The sequence below is a fragment of the Monodelphis domestica genome, chromosome 4 (assembly GCF_027887165.1).
Source record: "Monodelphis domestica isolate mMonDom1 chromosome 4, mMonDom1.pri, whole genome shotgun sequence".
Lineage (NCBI taxonomy): Eukaryota > Metazoa > Chordata > Mammalia > Didelphimorphia > Didelphidae > Monodelphis > Monodelphis domestica.
In genome coordinates, this window is record NC_077230.1 from 46,827,607 (window position 1) to 46,851,606 (window position 24,000).

Sequence of the window (24,000 nt, forward strand, 5' to 3'; positions counted from 1 at the left end):
GTAGGGAGAAGGGAAAACCAAGGGGGGGGAGGGAGAGAGGGAAAACAAAAGGGGAGGGAAAGAGGGGGGAAGGGGAGGGAAAAAAAGGGAGGGACTAAAAAGGGAAACATATAAAGGGAGGGGATAAGGGGGACCAATTTAAAGTAAATCACTGGACTAAAAGGTAGAGCCAAAGAAGAAAAGGTTAGAACCAGGGGAGGATATCAAAATGCCAGGGAGTCCACAAATGACAGTCATAACTTTGAACGTGAATGGGATGAACTCACCCATAAAATGTAGACGAATAGCAGAATGGATTAGAATCCAAAACCTTACCATATGTTGTCTTCAAGAAACACACATGAGGGGGGCAGCTGGGTAGCTCAGTGGATTGAGAACCAGGCCTAGAGACGGGAGGTCCTAGGTTCAAATCTGGCCTTAGCCACTTCCTAGCTGTGTGACCCTGGGCAAGTCACTTGACCCCCATTGCCTAGCCCTTACCACTCTTCTGCCTTGGAGCCAATACACAGTATTGACTCCAAGACGGAAGGTAAGGGTTTAAAAAAAAAAAAAGAAACACACATGAGGCGGGTTGACACCCACAAGGTCAGAATTAAAGGATGGAGTAAGACCTTCTGGGCCTCAACTGACAGAAAGAAGGCAGGAGCTGTAATCATGATATCTGATAAAGCCAAAGCAAAAATAGACCTGATCAAAAGGGATAGGGAAGGTAATTATATTTTGTTAAAAGGGACTTTAGGTAATGAGGAAATATCACTAATCAACATGTATGCACCAAATAATATAGCACCCAAATTTCTAATGGAGAAACTAGGAGAATTGAAGGAAGAGATAGACAGTAAAACTATATTAGTGGGAGACTTAAACCAACCATTATCAAATTTAGATAAATCAAACCAAAAAATAAATAAGAGGTGAAAGAAGTGAATGAAATCTTAGAAAAATTAGAATTAATAGACATATGGAGAAAAATAGGGATAAAAAGGAATACACCTTCTCAGCACCACATGGCACATTCACAAAAATTGACCATACATTAGGTCACAGAAACATAGCACACAAATGCAGAAAAGCAGAAATAATAAATGCAGCCTTCTCAGATCACAAGGCAATAAAAATAATGATCAGTAAATGGAAAACCAAATCAAAAACTAATTGGAAATTAAACAATATGATACTCCAAAATCGTTTAATTAGAGAAGAAATCATAGAAACAATCAATAATTTTATCGAGGAAAATGACAATGGCGAGACATCCTTTCAAACCATTTGGGATACAGCCAAAGCGGTAATCAGAGGTAAATTCATATCCCTGAGTGCATATATCAACAAACTAGGGAGAGCAGAGATCAATCAATTGGAAATGCAAATAAAAAAACTCGAAAGCGATCAAATTAAAAAACCCCCAGCAGAAAACCAAACTAGAAATCCTAAAAATTAAGGGAGAAATTAATAAAATCGAAAGTGATAGAACTCTTGATTTAATAAATAAGACAAGAAGCTGATACTTTGAAAAAACAAACAAAATAGACAAAGTACTGGTCAATCTTATTTAAAAAAGGAAGGAAGAAAAGCAAATTAACAGCATCAAAGATGAAAAGGGGGACAGCACCTCCGATGAAGAGGAAATTAAGGCAATCATTAGAAATTACTTTGCCCAATTATATGGCAATAAATACACCAATTAAGGTGATATGGATGAATATATACAAAAATATAAACTACCTAGACTAACAGAAGAGGAAACAGAATTCTTAAATAATCCCATATCAGAAAATGAAATCCAACAAGCCATCAAAGAACTTCCTAAGAAAAAATCCCCAGGGCCTGATGGATTCACCAGTGAATTCTATCAAACATTCAGAGAACAGTTAATCCCAATACTATACAAACTATTTGACATGATAAGCAAAGAGGGAGTTCTACCAAACTCCTTTTATGACACAAACATGGTACTGATTCCAAAACCAGGCAGGTCAAAAACAGAGAAAGAAAACTATAGACCAATCTCCCTAATGAATATAGATGCAAAAATCTTAAATAGGATACTAGCAAAAAGACTCCAGCAAGTGATCAGAAGGGTCATCCACCATGATCAAGTAGGATTTATACCAGGGATGCAGGGCTGGTTCAATATTAGGAAAACCATCCACATAATTGACCACATCAACAAGCAAACCAACAAGAACCACATGATTATCTCAATAGACGCAGAAAAAGCCTTTGATAAAATACAACACCCATTCCTATTAAAAACACTAGAAAGCATAGGAATAGAAGGGTCGTTCCTAAAAATAATAAACAGTATATATCTAAAACCATCAGCTAATATCATCTGCAATGGGGATAAACTAGATGCATTCCCAATAAGATCAGGAGTGAAACAAGGATGCCCATTATCACCTCTACTATTTGACATTGTACTAGAAACACTAGCAGTAGCAATTAGAGAAGAAAAAGAAATTGAAGGCATCAAAATAGGCAAGGAGGAGACCAAGTTATCACTCTTTGCAGATGACATGATGGTCTACTTAAAGAATCCTAGAGATTCAACAAAAAAGCTAATTGAAATAATCAACAACTTTAGCAAAGTTGCAGGATACAAAATAAACCCACATAAGTCATCAACATTTCTATATATCTCCAACACAGCTCAGCAGCAAGAACTAGAAAGAGAAATCCCATTCCAAATCACCTTAGACAAAATAAAATACCTAGGAATCTATCTCCTGAGACAAACACAGGAACTATATGAACACAACTACAAAACACTCTCCACACAACTAAAACTAGACTTGAACAATTGGAAAAACATTAACTGTTCATGGATAGGACAAGCCAATACAATAAAAATGACCATCCTACCCAAACTTATTTATCTATTTAGTGCCATACCCATTGAACTCCGAAAATATTTTTTTACTGATTTAGAAAAATCCATAACAAAATTCATTTGGAATAACAAAAGATCAAGGATATCCAGGGAAATAATGAAAAAAAAAACACATATGATGGGGTCCTTGCAGTCCCTGACCTTAAACTATATTACAAAGCAGCAGTCATCAAAACAATTTGGTACTGGCTAAGAAACGGAAAGGAAGATCAGTGGAATAGACTGGGGGAAAGCGACCTCAGCAAGACAGTATATGATAAACCCAAAGATCCCAGGTTTTGGGACAAAAATCCACTATTCGATAAAAACTGCTGGGAAAATTGGAAGACAGTATGGGAGAGATTAGGAATAGATCAACACCTGACACCCTACACCAAGATAAATTCAAAATGGGTGAATGACTTAAACATAAAGAAGGAAACCCTAAGTAAATTGGGTAAACACAGAATAGTATACATGTCAGACCTTTGGTAGGGGAAAGACTTTAAAACCAAGCAAGACATAGAAAGAATCACAAAATGTAACATAAATAATTTTGACTAAATCAAATTAAAAAGCTTTTGTACAGACAAAACCAATGTAAATAAAATCAGAAGGGAAACAACAAATTGGGAAAAAATCTTCATAGAAACCTCTGACAAAGGTTTAATTACTCAAATTTATAAAGAGCTAAATCAATTGTACAAAAAATCAAACCAATTGATAAATGGGCAAGGGACATGGATAGGCAGTTCTCAGATAAAGAAATCAAAACTATTAATAAGCACATAAGAAGTGTTGTAAATCTCTTATAATCAGAGAGATGCAAATCAAAACAACTCTGAGGTATCACCTCACACCTAGCAGACTGTTCAACATGACAGCAAAGGAAAGTAATGAATGCTGGAGGGGATGTGGCAAAGTAGGGACATTAATTCATTGCTGGTGGAGTTGTGAACTGATCCAACCATTCTGGAAGGCAATTTGGAAATATGCCCAAAGGGCGACAAAAGAATGCCTATCTTTTGATCCAGCCATAGCACTGCTGGGTCTGTACCCCAAAGAGATAATGGACAAAAAGACTTGTACAATAATATTCATAGCTGCGCTCTTGTGATGGCCAAAAACTGGGGGATGCCCATCAATTGGGGAATGGCTGAGCAAATTGTGGTATATGTTGGTGATGGAATACTATTGTGCTCAAAGGAATAATAAAGTGGAGGAATTCCATGGAGACTGGAACAACCTCCAGGAAGTGATGCAGAGCGAGAGGAGCAGAACCAGGAGAACATTGTACACAGAGACTAATACACTGTGGTATAATCGAATGTAATGGACTTCTCCATTAGTGGCAGTGTAATGTCCCTGAACAATCTGCAGGGATCTAGGAGAAAAAACACTATTCATAAGCAAAGGATAAACTATGGGAGTGGAAACACCGAGGAAAAGCAACTGCCTGACTACAGTGGTTGAGGAGACATGACACAGGAGAGACTCTAAACGAAACTCTAATGCAAATATTGACAACATAGAAATGGGTTTGAATCAAGAACACATGTGACACCCAGTGGAATCACGCGTCGGCTAGAGGGGGGGAGGTAAAGAAAATGATCTTTGTCTTTAATGAATAATGCTTGGTAATGATCAAATAAAATATTATTTTAAAAAAAAGGGAAAAAAAGAACCTCAAGAGGCCATCTTAGACAACCTGTACCTGAACAAAAATTCCCCTTTACAGTATGTCCAACAAATGATCATTACCCCATAGAAAGAAAGGACCATCCTGGTAAAAGATGAAATGCTTTATTGAAGATTTTCCTTATATGTAAGAATGTTTTTTTGTAATCAGCCTATAATTTTAGTTCTTACTGTCATTTCCATTTAATTTTCTAGGTACATGCAAAGCTTTCTTGAATTTTTAGAGTATGAAAATAAGAGTCCTGAAGACCAACAAGTGTTGGATGAGTAAGTATAGCATTTTATTTACCTGAAAGCAATGATATGGAAGCAAAAGAATGGGTGAATTGAATTTGTCATTAGGACATTTTAAGTCAAATGTAACTGAAAGGGAGACTAGATTTTTTTTCATTCATATTCAGCATTTAGATTTCTTCACTTGAATTTAAGCTAGTACTAAAAGAATTATAGCAATGCATCTTATACATCATAGTATAGTTATTATTTGATATGTAATTTAAAAAATTTCCCTGAAATATTTGTCAATTTAAAAAAATGGTGCCACCCAGTGGTGGCTGTAAAAATAGCGTCCTGAGTGGAGTATTTCACAGAATTTAATTTAAATGTATGCCTTTAGAAAGCCTGTTTTCTACTAGTATGTTTGCATGTGAGTAGCAGAAATTCCTCAGTACTGGTCTTTGTTCCTTAAGTTGGACTTTTTAAAGGAAAAGGTATGCCTATTTCCTCTGGTACTTTCCTCTATTGTGGTTAGGGACAATGAAAAGAACTATAAACAATAAAAAGAAAAATAAAAGAAATCGAAACTCAGAGCAGTTGAGTGACTCACCTGACATTACATATTAAGTGGCAGAGTTAAGACATAAAACTGGGATCTTCAAACTCCAGATTCTTTTCATTATAATGAGTTAGTTAATGAAAGATGTTGGGTCTAAATTCAGATCAAGTGTATTGTTCTTTCCAGTAACAACAGTGGCTTAAAAAATATCAAATTTTTTTAGAGAACTGATTGTTAATTATTTTCTAACATTAATTTTTGCTGTGACCTTTTACCTTGCTCTTCATTCAAATGCAACAAATTTAAGGACCTTTTTACATAATGCTCTCATAAAATATTGGACAGTATATTTATATATGTCCTCACAATTCTTAAGTAACCTTGAACCTGATCTTTAGCTTATTCTCAGATTGTAGTCCCCTACTGAGTTTGTTTGGTTTTCTGACTCTGTGAGTTAAATACAGTTGACTTTGGAAGGAACTTGCTTAGACACAATTACAGATTATAGTATAACATTATGTTGAGGTTCATTACAACTATTCTAAAAGCTTTTTTTGGTTTTGTTTTTAATGATAGTATAATACAATTATGCTTAGTTGAAGATAAGACTTAGGCCAGAGTACCATCTATAGAACTGCCTTTTCGGTGGTGGAGTCAAGATGGTCACTTAGAAGTAGGAAAAGTCAAATCCTCTCTGAAAACACTTCCACGCCAATCAAAAACGAAGTGCTTCGAGGGGACAGAAAACCAAATCTTAACAACAGGACAGATCCAGGAAACCCTTCTACTCCATTCAACTTAAAAGGTATGAAGCAAAGGATGAATTCTCGGGTTTAAGGGGAAAAAAAGAAGAAAAGTCTCAGGACCCCTTCCCCACCTACTGTGCTGAGTCTCTAGCAGTCACCAGGATCTCTGGGAGAGGGCTCCAGCCCAGAGGGAGTTCCTTTTTGCCACAGCTGTGCAAAGCTCAGGGCTGTGACCTAGCTGGCAGGGAGGTAGCTGGAGGAGAGGTGCAGAAAGGAGAGCAAACAGGTAGCAGCCATCTGCCACTCCTCTCCATCTTGGGCCCCTACCCGCCTTGAGGTTTTGCTTCCATTGCGCATCTACCTCTGCAGATCAGCTCCTCCCATCTTAATCCCATCTATCAGTAGGGAGGATAAGAAGCTTTCAGAGGGCAAGGAAGCTCAGTCTCCAACACTCCTCCTGCACCGATTGCACTGAGAGCCCCTGTAAGCTTGGGACTCAGACTTGGAAGCTGGCAGAAAGGAAAAGAGAAGAGCATGAGAGTAACTACACCTTCACTAAACCCTTCAGCTTCTGCTGACAGCTGAGGAAGATCTGATTTCAGGGCTCATTAATACTCCATCAACTGAATCTAGTCAGTCAACAGAGGAGAGAAGAATCCCCTTCAGGACAAAATCACCCAAACCTACATATCTAGTAAATAAACAAAGGAGCAAGATTACAGCTAATAACTGGGGGGAAGAAGGAAAAAATATGAGTAAACAACAAAAAAGAAAAAAAATTGCAATCAACAGCTCCTATCCAGGTAATGAACAAAGAACGAATGGAACAGAGGAGGACCAAGGAACACCAAGCAAAATGCAAGAACTCCAGTAAATTGGATACAGACCTTGGAAGAACTCAAAATATAATTCAAAAAACAATTAAGAGAGGCTGAAGACAATTGGGAGAAGAACTTAAAAAGCAAAATAAGTCATCTGGAAAAAGAGGCACATGAACTAAAACAAGAAAATACTGTCTTGAAAGCCAGAATTGACCAGCTTGAAAAGGAGACAAAGAAAGTGAAAGATTAAAAAAAAAGGAAATGGATGACCAAAATGCCAGTGATGAAAGTGAAAGATAAAAAAAAAGGAAATGGATGACCAAAATGCCAGTGATGAAATTCAGTCTTTAAAAATTAGAATCCAACAACTAGAAGTAAATGACTTCACAAGACATCAAGAGTCTATAAAACAAAATCAAAAGAATGAAAAACTTGAGGAAAATATGAAACACCTCATTGATAAAACAATAGACCTAAAGAATAGATTCAGAAAAGACAATTTAAGAATTATTGGACTACTGGAAAATCATGACAAAAGAAAAAACCTAGACAACATTCTATAGTAAATTATCCAAGAAAACTGCCCTGACATTCTTGAACAAGAGGGTAAAGTAGAGATTGAAAGAATCCACAGATCACTTCATGCATTAAATCTCCAACTGACAATGCCCAGGAATGTTATAGCCAAGTTCAAGAACTATCAGACAAAGGAAAAGATACTACAAGATACTAAAAGGAAACCATTCAGATATCATGGAGCCACAGTTAGGATAACACAGGACCTGGCTGCATCCACACTTAAGGACCAGAAGGCAGGGAATATGATACTCTGAAAAGCAAGGGAATTGGGCCTACAACCAAGAATCAACTATCCAGCAAAATTGATTATATTCTTGAAGGGGAAACAGTGGTCACTTAATATAGAAGACTTCCAAGCTTTCCTAAAGAAAAGACCTGACAAACAGAAAATTTGATGCCCAAACACAGAACTCAAGAGAATCACAAAAAGGTCATTAAGAAAGGGGGAAAAGACTTTTTTTTAGGGATCCAATAAGTTCAAATGATTTGTATTCCTATAAGAAAAGATGATATTGGTAACTCTTAAAAATTGTTATTATCATTAGGGTATCTAGAAGTATACTTAGAAGGTTCAGTGACAAACTATGGAATATGTCAAAAAATATATTTAAAAAACTAGGTAAAAAAAGAGGATAATACCAAGAGAAATGGGAAAAGAGATAAAATGGGGTGAATATATTAAAGAAGCACATGGTAAGGAATAGGGGAGAAGACCAATACAATCAAGGGTGAAAGAGGTTGGAGACAGGTAATACTTAAATCTTATGTGAATTGAAATTGACTCAGAGAGGGAAGAACAATCAGATTTATTGGAGCAGAGAACTGTATCATGACCTATAGAAAAGTAGAAGGGTAATAAATAAGCTGGTGAGGGGGAGCAATACAAGGGAGAGATAAGATGGAGGGTCATTTAAAGGGCACTGTAGTAAGGGGGGAATCATAAGAGAGGAGATGCTGGGAAGGGGAGTAACATTAGGGAAGGGAAAGAGGGAGACTGACTAAAAGCAAAATGTTGGAGGGGGAGGATAAGAGGGATAAGAGAAAAGGCAGAATCTAAGAGTGTTAAGGGTTAAAAATTAAAGGTTGTACTAAATGTATCAAAATTGTAGTTGCCAAAAATATATTGCTCAAGTCAGGATGACTTTATGGTAGTGTATTTACAAAAGGAGAAAGTGAAAGTAAGGAAATCTGAGAGAGAGTAGATAATTACTCTGGCCCGGTCAAAACCAGGCAGGGCTTCAGAGGCCCCATCAAAGAGGGACCCAGAGGCAAATCAAACAAGGGTTCTAGCCACAAGACCTCCTCTAAGATGAGGGGCCTCTCCAGAGACTAGTACCTCCAAAAAAGCCAGGAAAAGGAGTCAACCTTTTCACTCACCCATGTGGTAGTTCAAAGGGAGAGTTTCAAGAACAGTCAAACCAAATTTCATAGTCTCAGGTCCAGGAAGCAGATCCTTCACCAGCCTTCAACTCCCAACTCAGAAGAACTGACTCCACAGGAAATTGCTGTTGCTTTTAAAGATGCTTCTTTGAGTCACTTCCTGTGCATTCCTTCTGCTTTACATGAACCAATTACAGCTTTAGCTTTGCTTAGGAATTCCCAGGGGGCAGTCAATGGGTTTTGATTCATCACCCCCTTTTGCACATGTGGGTCACAGACCTCCCCATATTTAAGGATAAGTGGGGTTGTATATGCTTCTGGTGAATAAATCTAAAAGTGGAAGAGGAGAGAGTTAATCCCATCTTCACAGGAGAAAATCAAAATGGAGGGAAATAGACAGAAGTAATCATACCTATGAATGTGAATAGGATGAACTCACCAATAAAAAGGAAGCAGATACCAGAATGGATTAAAAACCAGAATCCTACCATATGTTGTCTACAAGAAACACACTTGAGGCAGGTAGACATACACAGGGTAAAGGAAAGAGGGTGGAACAGAATTTACTGGGCTGTAACTGAGACAAAGAAGGCAGGAGTAGCAATTATCTCAGACAAAGCTAAAGCAAAAGTAGATTTGATTAAGAGAGATAAGGAAGGTAATTACATCTTGATTAAACACAGTATAAATAACAAAGATATCAATACTCAACATATAAATGGTACAGCATTCAGATTTCTAAAGGAGAAACTATAGGAACTTAAGGAGGAAATAAATAGTATAACCATACTAGTGTGGGATTTTAACCTTCCTCTATTAGAACTAGATAAATCAAACCAAAAAACAAATAAGAAAGAAGTAAGGGAAGTGAATGAAATGTTAGAAAAATTAGAGCTAATAGATCATCTGGAGAAAAATAAATAGGGATAAAAAGGAGTATATCTCCTTTTCAGCAGCACATGGCACATACACAAACATTGACCATGTACTAGGTCATAAAAACATTGCAAGCAAATGTAGGAAAGACCATAATGCAATAAAAATCATAATGAATAAGGGCTTGTGAAAAGGCAGATTTAAAAGTAATTGGAAACTAATCTAATTCTTCAAAATTGGTTGGTCAAAGAACAAATCAAAGAAACAATTACTGATTTCATTGAAGAGAATGTTAATGAGGAAACAACTTATAAAAAAAATATTGGATGCAGTCAAATCAGTACTCGGGGGGGGGGGGGGGGAGGGATTTATGCCCCTGAGTGTATTTATCAACAAATCAGAGAGAGAAGAGGTAAATGAATTGAGCATGCAACTTAAAAACTAGAAAGAGGACAAATTTAAAATGTCAAAATAAAAACTAAATTGGAAATCATAAAAATCAAAGGAGAAATTAACAAAATTGAAAGTCAAAGAACTATTGAACTAATAAATAAGACTAGAAGCTGGTACTTTGAAAAAACAAATAAAATAGACAAAGTACTAGTATAGTAGTAGTCTCTCAGTAACCGAGGATGACGATTGTCTTTGTGCGTTTTCATCTATGATAGATGAGTGTGCACAAAAACACTTGTGTGTGAAGGAGATTTAAGTGGAAAAGGCGGTGCACAGAGACAGCCCCACTCTCTCGGCATTGGAAGCCTGGGTCCAGTGGCACGAAAAGTCGTTACACCTGGAGACTTCCTCAGCTGCACTGGATGGCAGTGTTGTCTTTTGTGCTCCAACACGTCCTAAGCACTCCACAGTGCTTTGCTGCGTCGCCATCTCAGCCATTGAACCTTCTTATTGGTTTCTTCCGTCGGTTCAGCCAAAGCAGTCTTCACATGCTGGGTGAGCAAGGCCCTGGTCCACCAGGGGTCTATAACCCGAAGGCTACCCTCACAAGGTTTAGCCGGCCTGTCAAAGCCATTGCCCGGGGTGTGGCCACTTCCACATGCAGCTACTAGGAGCCACAAGTGAGAGCTGGGTGTCAGGTGGAGGTCAGAGGCTGGAGAGCTGCCCTAGGAGGGCACGACAAGCTTTCCATACCAGAGATATTACTCCTCCCTGAGCACCCCATGCACCCAAAGTACTAGTAGTCTAATTTAAAAAAGGAAAGAAAAAAACCAAATTGACAGTATCCAAGATGAAAAGGGAGACCCCACCTCTAATGAAGTCAAAATTAAGGCAATCATTAAAAACTACTATGCCCAATTATATGGCAACAAATATGGCAATCTAGGTGATATCAATGAATACACAAAAATATAAATTGCCTAGACTAAAAGAAGAAGAAATAAATTACCTAAACAACTCCATATCAGAAAAAGAAATTAAACAAGCCATCAAAGAACTCCCTAAGAAAAAAATCCCCAGGTCCAGATGGATTCACAAATGAATTCTATCAAACATTCAAAGAACAACTAATCCCAATATTATACAAACTATTTGACAGAATAAGCCAAGAAGGGGTTCTACCAAATTCTTTTTATGACACAAATGTGGTACTGATCCCAAAGCCAGGCAGATTAAAAACAGAGAAAGAAAACTATAGGCCAATATCCCTAATAAATATAGATGCAGAAATCTTAAATAGGATACTAGCAAAAAGACTCCAGCAAGTCATCCCAAGAGTTATCCATTATGATCAGTTAGGGTTCATACCAGGAATGCAAGGATGGTTCAATATTAGGAAAACCATCTACATAATTGACCATATTAACAAGCAAACTGACAAAAATCACATGATTATCTCAATAGATGTAGAAAAAGCCTTTGATAAAATACAACACCCATTCCTATTGAAAACACTAGAAAATATAGGAATAGAAGGGCCTTTCCTAAAAATAATAAACAGTATATATCTAAAACTATCAGCAAACATCATCTGCAATGGGGATAAACTAGAAGCCTTCCCAATAAGATCAGGAGTGAAACAAGGAAGCCCATTATCACCTCTATTTTTAACATTGTACTAGAAACACTAGCAGTAGCAATTAGAGAAGAAAAAGAAATTGAAGGTATTAAAATTGACAATGAGGAGACCAAGCTGTCACTCTTTGTGGATGATATGATGATTTACCTTAGGAATCCTAGAGAATCAACCAAAAAGCTAGTTGAAATAATCAACAACTTTAGCAAAGTTTCAGGAATGAAAATAAACCCGCATAAGTCATCAGTATTTCTATATATCTCCAACCTAGTTCAGCAACAAGAATTAGAAAGATTAAAGTCACTCGAGACAATATAAATACTTAGGAATCAATCTGCCAAGACAAACACAGGAACTATATGAACACAACTACAAAACACTCTCCACACAATTGAAACTAGATCTAAACAGTTGGAAAAACAATAATTGCTTATGGGTGGGATGAGCTAACATAAGTTTGCAAACTTATCTATCTATTTAGTGCCATACCCATTGAACTTCCAAAAAACTTTTTTACTGAATTAGAGAAAACCATAACAAAGTTCATTTGGAAGAACAAAGGATCAAGGACATCCAGGGAAATAATGAAAAATATACAAAGGAAGGTGGCCTTGCAGTCCCAGATCTCAAACTATATTACAAAGCAGTGGTAATCAAAACAATTTGGTACTGGCTAAGAGAAAGACGGGAGGATCAGTGGAATAGACTTGGGGTAAATGATCTCAGCAAGACAGTCTGTGACAAACCCAAAGACCCCAGCTTTTGGGACAAAAATCCACTATTTGATAAAAACTGTTGGGAAAATTGGAAGACAATGTGGGAGAGATTAGGTTTGGATCAACACCTCACACCCTACACCAAGATAAACTCAGAATGGGTGAATGACCTGAACATAAAGAAGGAAACTATAAGTAAATTAGGTGAACACAGAATAGTATACATGTCAGACCTTTGGGAAGGGAAAGATTTTAAAACCAAGCAAGACTTAGAAAGAGTCACAAAATGTAAAATAAATAATTTTGACTACATCAAATTAAAAAGTTTCTCTACAAATAAAACCAATGTAACTACAGTTAGAAAGGAGGCAACAAATTGGGAAACAATCTTCAAACAAAAACCTCTGACAAAGGTCTAATTACTCAAATTTATAAGGAGTTAAACCAGTTGTACAAAAAATCAAGCCATTCTCCATTTGAAAAATGGGCAAGGGACATGAATAGGCAGTTTTCAGTTAAAGAAATCAAAACTATTAATAAGCACATGAAAAAATGTTCTAAATCTCTTATAATCAGAGAAATGCAAATCAAAACAACTCTGAGGTATCACCTCACACCTAGCAGATTGGCCAACATGACAGCAAAGAAAAGTAATGAATGCTGGAGGGGATGTGGCAAAGTGGGAACACTAATTCGTTGCTGGTAGAGTTGTGAATTGATCCAACCATTCTGGAGGGCAATTTTGAACTATGCCCAAAGGGCAATAAAAGACTGTCTGCCCTTTGATCCAGCCATAGCACTGCTGGGTTTGTACCCCAAGGAAATAATAAGGAAAAAGACTTGTACAAGAATATTCATAGCTGCTCTCTTTGTGTTGGCAAAAAATTGGAAAATGAGGGGATGCCCCTTAATTGGGGAATGGCTGAACAAACTATGGTATATGTTGGTGATCTAAATACTATTGTGCTCAAAGGAATAATCAAGTGGAGGAATTCCATGGAGACTGGAACAACCTCCAGGAAGTGATGCAGAGTGAAAGGAGCAGAACCAGGAGAACATTATGCACTGAGACTGATACACTGTGGTTCAATCGAACATAATGGACAGCTTTACAATGTCCCTGAACAATCTGCAGGGATCTATGAGAAAGAAAAAAAAACTATCCTCAAACAGAGGACAAACTGTGGGAGTAAAAACACTGAGGAAAAGCAACTGTTTGACTACAGGGGCGGAGGGGATATGATTGAGGAGAGACTCTAAATGAGCACCCTAATGCAAATACCAAGAACAAGGAAATGGATTCTTAGCAAGGACACATGTGATATCCAGTGGAATCGCATGTTGACTAGGGGAGGGGTGGCAGGAGGAAGGGGGGAGGAAAAGAAAATGATCTATGTTTCCAATGAATAATGTATGAAAATGACCAAATAAAATAATGTTTAAAAAAATGAATTAAGTAGTTACATATTTTTAGGATGTGGGTTTCTATTATCAGAACAAAGTATTTAGAAAATTTTAATGCCTTTTTTTTTCTTTTTCAATGATCCTATTCCAAGTTGTAGATAGATTAGAAAATTTACTTAGCAGCCAGACTGGAAAATATAGACAATTAGCCTGATGTTTTTGGCAAAGGACAGTAAGAGGTTGACAAGTAATGATATAGAAGACTGTTGACATGACTCTGTGAAAGAGAGTTTTAGGGAGACTTTTCTTAGAAGTTAAGTTAGTACTGAAGTAATGTGACTGAAATTCAAGCAACCTAAAGAATTACAGGGTATATGCATATGAAAATAGCTTTGGTAAGCTATAGAGCTTAGATTATTGTTATTCTACCTTCTTAAATGTATGTTTCAGCATAAAACTAATCTTAAGAAATAGATATACATGATTTTGATAGAGTGAACAAACCATCCTGAATATGAAAGGAAAAAGTAAATACAAACAAACGTCATGGGAGTACCAGCATTTGATATTTTATTGGTTGTGTAAACAACTCTGTCCTGTATTCATTCCACTGGCTTGTTAGATGGGACCTGATAGATGAATGTTCCAGATCAATTTCATTTAAAAATGGAGATTACAAGAAGTTTTCCACTGTTACATCTAGCTTTGGCATTTGTAGATTTTTTTTCCCTTGTACTTTGGAGGCAAATTTGAAAAAATAGGAGTTATTTGAGATACTGCTGAAAAGTAGGTTTATACCTTGCAAAAGGAATGGGCTGTGTTCCCTGTCTTCTTTATAGAAACACAAATGCATTCTGGATTGGTAATAGTGGAAGACTATTTTGGAATAAATTTCCTGTCCTGAGGAATGACATGACCCAATAAGATGAGAAACCTCTTTATTATAATTATTTGTCAATTTAACTTGGAAATTTTGAAAAGTTTACAATATGTTGGGCCATTTATAAAGAGCCCATTGATTTATACTGATAATTGACTTCTATTTCTTAATGTATTCATGGGTGTTACTAATAAAAGTTCTGTTAGATTTTGTTAATTTTTTTGTTGGGTAACACTATACTCACCATAATGAGGAAATGAGAGCAGTGAAGTATATGTAGAATTGGGAAGGCATTGGCTTTGAGGGAAGTTCCAAGCTTTTTTCTACTCCAAAGCTGCTTATAGTTAGCATATAGAAACTGGGAGAACTCTTGCTTCTTTGCTTTTGTTTATTTATTAAATTCTGTCTCATTATACTGTTGTTATAGAACAGTTTGCTCTTGAAAGAAAGATAGGGGAACAAGCAAAAACACCAAGCATTACACAAGTATTATTTGATCCTTATAACTCTGTGAAGTAGGTTCTTTTAATTTCCCCATTTTTACCAATGAGGAAACCGAAGCAAACAGATTAAGTTTCTTGCCCAGGGGACACACAGCTACTATTTATCTGAGACATAATTTGAATTCACATTAATAGCAATGCTCAATCTGTGTCCTTCACAACATTTTCAGAGCTCTTCCTTCTTGGACATTCTGTCTTATCCCTAGCCAATCACCAATGATCATTTTACTTTTTATCTTTATTCTTATCCTGGTTGTTGTATATTTTTAAATTATATTTGTAAGGGGTGGGAGAATAAGAAGATAAATCTTCAACTATCTGGAGAAGGATAAAAATACAGAATTATTAAATTATTAGTGTATTTTGGTTCACCTCCTCCCTTCTCTTTATATGTTGTTTCTGAGGAATTTAAAGATTTAGAGTAAGATATTTTTAGTTTTATTAATATTAAAGAAATACCTAAAAGATTTTTTTACTTTTAAGAGCCTATTAATAAGTCTTTATTTTAGCATAATAGTCATACAATTTCATAATATATGATATGATATATGCCAAAAAGTAGCAATGAGTTGTTGAAATTTATTTTAAGTTAATGAACAAGCATATATTAAGTACTTACTATGTACTAGCAAGTGTGTTAAATGTCAAGGATACAGAGAAAAAGAAAAAAAAATCCCTGTCCCCGAAATATTTACATTCTAATGGGGGGTGGGGTTGGAAGAACACTTCTATAAATCAGACCATGCATGATAAATACACAATAGATGCTGATATACTTAAATTTTTCACTTTTCTCTGTATATATTTGGAGAAAGTGTGTCTGATGGGAGAAATATTTGACTAAAAAAAGCTCTGAGCTTCAATTGAGGACTGTAATTTATCTTAGCAAGCAAGACTATCTTGTATATTGTACTAAATACTAGTCATTCCTTTAACTTTGGAATAGGTAAGCAAATGTGTACCACTTTAAGTAATGGGAAGTCTCCAGACTTCAGCCCTATTAAGAAATGAAGACTTAAAGCATTTTCATACACTAATCAGTTTCTCTGTCTCTTTTCCTCCTCCACAGCTTTTTACAAGACCTCATTAAAGTCAGAAATAGACACAATGATGTGGTTCCTACCATGGCACAAGGGGTGATTGAATACAAGGAGAAGTATGGTTTTGATCCTTTCATTAGCAGTAACATCCAGTATTTTCTGGATCGGTTTTATACCAACCGCATCTCTTTTCGCATGCTTATTAACCAGCACAGTAAGTTGGGGTTTTGTTTTCCTACCCTTGAAAAGACAATTAGAATTGTTGTTCCTAAATGCCAGGATGCTGCATTGATTTGAAGTTTCCTTTCCTCACTGATGACTGACTAACATTCCAGGATGAAAAGAAGTCATATGGCATATTGTGACAGGTTGTAGCTAGATAGAATAAAATTTGATATGACTAGTAATTATTAATCTGAGCCACTTGACAGAAAATAGAAGTTGTCCATTTAAAAATGTTAAAATCTAAATTGGAGCTCTTATTGGTGCCTCAGACTGTAAGACGAAGGCTAAGTAATTTTTTCCTTTTTAACACATGAAAGATGGGATCAGAAACAAATTTTAAGGCATTAATAAACCCTCAATTACATTATCTCTGCCTACCAATCTTTGGTTTTTGTTTTAGGATTTGAAATTTTTAAAACCTATTATCAGAACAAATGTGTCTCCCTTTCTGGTTTTGCCTTTTGTGTGTGTGTGTTTAAACATTTTCTGACTTTACCTTTACCAACTTGAATTTTTGTTGATAGAAACAGCATTCCTAATATAAGACTGGCCATTTTCAATGCTTTAGCCACCTCTAGCATTACAAAATCAAGATTGTCTAACATTTACTCAGTTAAAAATAATTCTCTTGCAGTACAATGTGTTAGAGAACTGAAAGCCTACTACTGTTTATTATATCTCAAGATAATATGCAAAATATACTTCATTATGTACATATTCAGAGATAGAATTCACTCCTGCTAGGTTACTATATATACATATATATATGTATATATATACACACACACACACACACTATATAGGTTATATAGGTCATATATAATATAGGTTGCTATATAATCTTATATAAAATAAAAAAGTATTTTTATTTTATATAGATTATAGATTTAGAGGTGAAAGGAACTTCAGAGACCATTTAGTACAACCATACATTTTGCAGATGAGAAAACTGAGGCCTACAGAGCCTAAATTGTGTGACCCTAGTCAAGGGACACAGAGTTAGCAATTATCATAGACAACTTTCAAACACAAGTCTTCATTTCTCATTTTATCCCTCTCCTATTTCCTACCATGAGAACTATCTTGTGTAACAAAGAATTTTTAAAAAAGGGAGGAAAAAAGCAATTCAACAAAACTAACCAACACACAATTTATCAGACAGTATATACTGTATACTATCTCTGTGCATAGTTCCGCTCCTCCCCCCATCTCCGAGAAGAAGAGAGAGAGGCATTTCCGTATATTTTTCAGTACCAGACTTGGTCATTATGATTATATGGTGTTTGCATACTTTGTTATAACTGGGACATTTTGGTTATGAGCATACCTAATTTATTTTACTTTATGGTTAATGGGAATTGTATAATTGAGGGTAATGTTTTTCACACTGTAGATAGGCAAAAGGAAAAACAACTATATTTCTAGGGAAAAAATATCTTTTTTAGAAGAAGGAACAGAGAGGATATTTACAGCTTTTAGTTCATCCTGTTTGTTTAATATGGTTCTAAAAAAATGTAGACTTTGGCCAAGACATCTTCCTCAGAATCTTCATAAAACTTGATCATCAGGGGCAGCTAGTTAGCTCAGTGGAATGAAAACCAGGCCTAGAAAGAGGAAGTCCTGGGTTCAAATCTGGTCTCAGACCAAAGCTGCATAACCTTGCTCATGTCACTTATTCCTCATTGCCCAGCCCTTACTGCTTTTCTGCCTTAAAACCAATACACAGTATTGATTCTAAAATGGAAGGTACAGGTTTAAAAAAATTAGTCATAAAATTTGTTAATTCTAATTAAGTCATTTTAACTTGCTTTGTAATATTCTTTGCTGATAATATGTTAGTTCATTTGTTGATCCTTCATTGTAACTACTTTTTATCTATCATAAACAGGAAAGTATGGTTCTTTCTCCTTTTTTTTTTTAAACTCTTACCTTCTGTCTTGGAGTCACTACTGTATATTGGCTCCAAGGCAGAAGAGTGGTAGGGCTAGGCAATGGGGGTTAAGTGACTTGCCCAGGGTCACACAGCTAGGAAGTGTCTGAGGCCACATTTGAACCTAGGACCTTCCATCTCCAGGCCTGGCTTTCTATCTACTGAGCCACCCAGCTGCCCCCTTGGATGGCTTTTTTCATAGCTTTTTCCTTCACGTGAAGTATTTTCTGAGAAAATATTGGTTGAAGAGAAATTAATGGGCTAGATGAGATGACTAGTTTTGAGATTTTTTGTCATGTATTGGCATATGATTTTCGTGTCTTATTTATGAAACACTTCAGTCAATGTTGCATCCATTAATACTGAAAACTATTTAGCCCTGTGAAATAATTTTTTTTAAAACTTAACTTCACTTTTTTTAGACAACAAGAATCAGTTGGGGGGAGTACATTGAGAAAGAGAAAATGCCTGTTACAAAGGTGTCTAATCAAGCAAAACAAATTCCCACATTGGCCATGCCAAAATAAAGGATAGAAAGACATTTCAGTCTGTACTCTGCATCTGCCATTCTATGTATTGAGTTTTGAAAATTCTAGCCAGCATATTATAAATATTTAACTGAAGCTCTAGAGTAGGATTCTGTATGCAAACAAGAAAAAAAATTTTTAAGGTTCACCTTTTTAATTCATTTTGGTGGAAAAGAAGTTCTTGATTTGTTCTTTTAGACAAAACATTTGTTTAAAGCAAATTTCTCTCATTTTAAGTGCCTTGCCAGTAGTGACACTCTCTCTTAGCTTTGGTCTACTTTATTAAACTCTTTATGTGAATTTGTTGGTAGCTGTTATTTTGCTCATATATGCAGACTCTTTAACTCTATTTTACAAAAAGGAGAATCCTTTAAGAAATTCACTCATGCTTCTCTGTTTTGCTATTCACTAAAGGTATATTTACTCATCTTTTTCTTCTTTACCTTTAAGCACTCCTTTTTGGTGATGACACTAATCCTAGTCATCCTAAACACATTGGAAGTATTGATCCCAACTGTAACGTGGCTGAAGTAGTGAAAGGTAAGGAAATCAAATAAATATTCTTGTCTAAAAGGTAGAATGGAGTTTATTCTTTAATTTGAGATATCATGGCCTTCATTCCAGATATAGTTGAATGCAAGTTCCACCTACTTATCACAACTCCTAGGGAACACACTATTTAATCCCTGATTATTTTCCCTTCTAGAAAATGAGATTGATTATAACTTAGTCTAGCTATGTAAAGGTGAGGGGATAGGGGTTGGTGATCCCACAAAAAGATGCTCAACACAGGTGCTCAATAATTATGTATTTATGGCTAACATGTCAGCAAATGAAAGTAATGAATGCTGGAGGGGATGTGGCAAAGTCAGGACATTAATTCATTGCTGGTGGAGTTGTGAATTGATCCAACCATTCTGGAGGGCAATTTGGAACTATTCCCAAAGGGCGATAAAAGACTGTCTGTCCTTTGATCCAGCCATAGCACTGCTGGGTTTGTACCCCAAAGAGATAATAAGGGAAAAGACATGTACAAGAATCTTCATAGCTGCACTCTTTGTGGTGGCAAAAAATTGGAAAATGAGGGGATTCCCTTCAATTGGGGAATGGCTGAACAAACTGTGGTATATGTTGGTGATGGAATACTATTGTGCTCAAAGGAATAATAAAGTGGAGGAATTCCATGGAGACTGGAACGACCTCCAGGAAGTGATGCAGAGCGAGAGGAGCAGAACCAGGAGAACATTGTACACAGAGACTAATACACTGTGATATAACGGAACGTAATGGATTTCTCCATTAGTGGCAGTGTAATGTCCCTGAACAATCTGCAGGGATCTAGGAGAAAAAACACTATCCATAAGCAGAGGACAAACTATGGGAGTAGAAACACCGAAACTGCCTGACTACAGCGGTTGAGGTGACATGACAGAGGAGAGACTCTAAATGAACACTCTAATGCAAATATTAACAACATGGCAATGGGTTCGAATCAAGAACACATGTGATACCCAGTGGAATCACGCGTCTGCTCCGGGGGTGAGGGGGAGGAAAAGAAAATGATCTTTGTCTTTAATGAATAGGTTCTTTCTGTTTTCTGGAAATGATCAAATAAAATACTATAAAATTAAAAAAATCAATACTGCTGCATTCAAAACCTCCAAGAAAAATGTGAATTGCTCTTAAGTCCAAATAAAATAAGAAAGATAGAAGAAGAGTTGGGAAAAGAAATGAGAATAATATAGGAATATTATATAAAGGAATGTATAGGAAAATCATGAAAAAAAGTCAACACTTTAGTAAAGGAGGCACTAGGACAATTGGTAAAAGGCACAGAAATGTACTGTGGTGAAGTTCTTGAAAGGCAAAAATTTGGTCCTAGGGAAAAATAGATACAAAATTTCACTAAGGGAAAAAAATCTCATTACAAAGTAGAATTGGCCAAGTGGAAGCTAATGACTCCATGAGACTTCAAGAAACAATCAAAGTCAAAAGAAGAAAATGCAAAATATCTCATGGGAAAAATGACTAACCTGGAAAATAAATCCTGGAGAAATAATCTAAGAAATACTGAAAGCCATGATGAAAAAAATAGTTTACACGAAATTATCAAGGAAAATCGCCCTGATATTCTAGAACCAGGGGGCAAATAGAAACAGAAAGAACCTAGCGATCACCTCCTGAAAGTGATCCCAAAAGGATATCTCCCAGGAATACTATAGCTAAATTTTCATTTACTGTGTTAAAATGGCCAGGTAATTTTTAAATAATATAATCTGATTAGCCAAGCCAGTTTTAGTACAGTTATGCCAGGTGGGGATAGGAGCACAGTTTAAAGCAGAAACTTATAAGGTCTTCCAGAAAAACAAGAATTGAATTGTTCTTCGCAATAAACTGCATACTGCCCACAGGTGATTTATTAATGTGGAGAGGACTAAATAGGAAATAAAGCAGTGTCTGTTTTTCAGTATTTCACAATTACAGTGTTGGTCACAGTAATAGTCCATTGCCTGCAGCAACAAAATATGCTCAGCACTTGAGCATTCTTTCTGCATTTTATGTGAGTCCATTGTATAACCACCTTGTAGATATTCCCTTGGTCATATGGGACCAGCATTATACAGTTCTGGGTAGCAAGCATATCAGAATAGGTTTGACAACAGTTGAACTGGCAGAGTAGACATTCCTCTGGTGTGGTCAGATGACCAGATCTTGCTAGATCATTTGTACTTACAATATTTATAAAGGCCCTCTAGGAATCTTCTGTGCCCTAATTCGTGCCTTTTATAATCATATGGTTTTTACTGAGATATCCAGATCCCATCCTTGAGAGTTTGAAGAAGGAATATAAGTATAGGAGATCTTAGATCATATGCAATAGTGGGGGTGCTGGTCCTTACCTAATAAGCTGAAAGGGGCATAATTCTGAAAATCATATGTGGGAATGAGTGGAATGAATAGTAGCTGCCCTTTCATTACAAGTCCTCCAGGTTTCTGACTTTAATCAGGACACAAAAGCTACCCTAGTGAATCTACATCTGGAGCAACATTTTAGTTGAACAAACTGGAAGAGATCCAGAAGAGGCTGCTCAGAATGGAAAGAGGACTTGAAACATTACCATATGAGGAGAATCAATGAATCTGATGATCTTATGAGACAGATTTTTGTCTCAGCATAAAGAATAACTTTCTAATAATTAGGAGCAATCCAAAAATTAAATGAGTTATCTCAGGGCTCTCTCTCATGAGTTCTTCAAGCAGAATCCGGACAGTAGATGATCTGTCAAAGATCTTCTGGTAGGGAAAAATGCCTTTGGCAGAGGTATCAGAGGGGAATCTATGCTTCAGACCCTTCCAACTCTATGACTGAAAATTAAAGTTTAAGTTCTCACAAATATCTTGAGGGGTCAGTCCCAGAAGCCACAGTTTACAGATTGGGAGCTATGGATTTAACTTAATTCAGTTAGTACACATATTAAGTACCTGCTATATGCAAGGTACAGTGTTAGGCACAAACTATACAAAAATATTCCTTGCCTTTGAAGAGTTTACATTCTACTAGTGAATACATACATACATATAAATATCACTAAGTAATTTGAGAAGAAAGAAAGCACAACTGGAAGCATGGCCGGGGGGTGGGGGTAGGGGGGCAGAAAAAGATTAGGAAAGGTTTCCTGGAGGAGATGGCGCCTAAGCTCAATCATTGTCATCATCCTCATCATAGCATTTATAGTAGCACTTACTTTATTCAAGGCCCTGTGCTAAACACTTTGCAATTACTAACTAGCTTGATCTTGACAACCCTGGGAGGGAAATGCTATCATTATCCCATTTTACAGCTGAAAGGACTGAGCCACACAGGTTAAGTAACTTGTCTAGAGTTATACAGCTAATGTCTGGGTTCAGATTTGAATGCAGAACTTCCTGAGTCCAAGCTTCTTTGCCATGTAGTTATTTAAAGGAAGACAAGGATTATATATGATGGAGATGAGGATGGAGTGGCACAGAGATGGGAAGTAGAGTGTCTAGAGTTCCTGGAGTAAGAAAACATAGAGTAAGACTGGTAAGGGGGGGTAGAAAGGAGCCAAAATGGTGGGAAAGTCCCACAAAGGTGTTGGCATTTATCCTATTATAAGCATCTAGGAGCCCCTGTTTGTTCTTTTGGTGACAGTAGCTAATATTTAACCTTTTAAGTTTCTCTGCTTCCCTGTTAGGTCAGATACAATGATCTATAAACAAACACTTGGTGTATTAGTTGGACTGCTTTTTAATAAAGAAGGCTTTATTATATAAAGCCCTCTGCTATAGATTCTTTTTCAAAAGAGAACCAAGAAGGACTCAAATGTTACCAGTATCATTAACAATATTTTTTAATATCTGACAGAAGATTTACTTTGCCATAAAAGGAAAATATTCAACAGCAATAGACACTGAAGACCCCTCAGTACAGCTGAAAGTTCCCTTGTTGAATTTACTTTTGTTTTCCATCAGCCACATCTCAAAGCACACTTTGAAGTCCTTTTAACAGTGTATTATGCTAATTACTTTTCAAGCTTCTCAAAACTTCATTTGATACTCTTTAGCCTGCAAACATAGATTACACAGTCACTGAAAAGAGCTTCAAGTCTTATGACTAAATTTTCCAAATTCATCCATTAATTCTAGGTAAAAATATTGTGCTATATCCTGGGGAAAATGCAAAGATGATATTCCAAATTCCGTGGTTTATCAAGTCCACTGTTGAAGATTGTACTGTTATTGCTATCAGAATAGTTTTTAGTTATTTCTTAGTGCATAGCTCATAATATAGTGGGTCTTCCATAGGATAGGATTCTACTTTTTAATGATAACATCTATGTCATTAATCACAGTGATTGTTAATTGACTTTGTAAAATGTATATCGGTAGTGAAGTATACTTGTTAACACTAAAAATTGTTGATTTGGAAGAAAAGGGATTACGTTTTGAACACCTTGGGTCTGGACCTACTTTGTAT

General features: G+C 36.2%; 1 protein-coding gene across 3 annotated transcripts in view; it reads left to right on the top strand.

The window, feature by feature from the left end:
• The window catches only part of PDK3 (pyruvate dehydrogenase kinase 3), a 150,522-nt gene that overhangs the window by 85,520 nt on the left and 41,002 nt on the right, over positions 1 to 24,000 (top strand). For all 3 annotated transcript variants that reach the window (XM_007493406.3, XM_001362332.5, XM_007493407.3), the window contains exons 3-5: positions 4,766 to 4,837; positions 16,349 to 16,533; positions 19,452 to 19,541. In XM_007493406.3, coding sequence (XP_007493468.2) covers positions 4,766 to 4,837; positions 16,349 to 16,533; positions 19,452 to 19,541 — 347 coding nt within the window. The remainder of the gene's footprint in view (positions 1 to 4,765; positions 4,838 to 16,348; positions 16,534 to 19,451; positions 19,542 to 24,000) is intronic.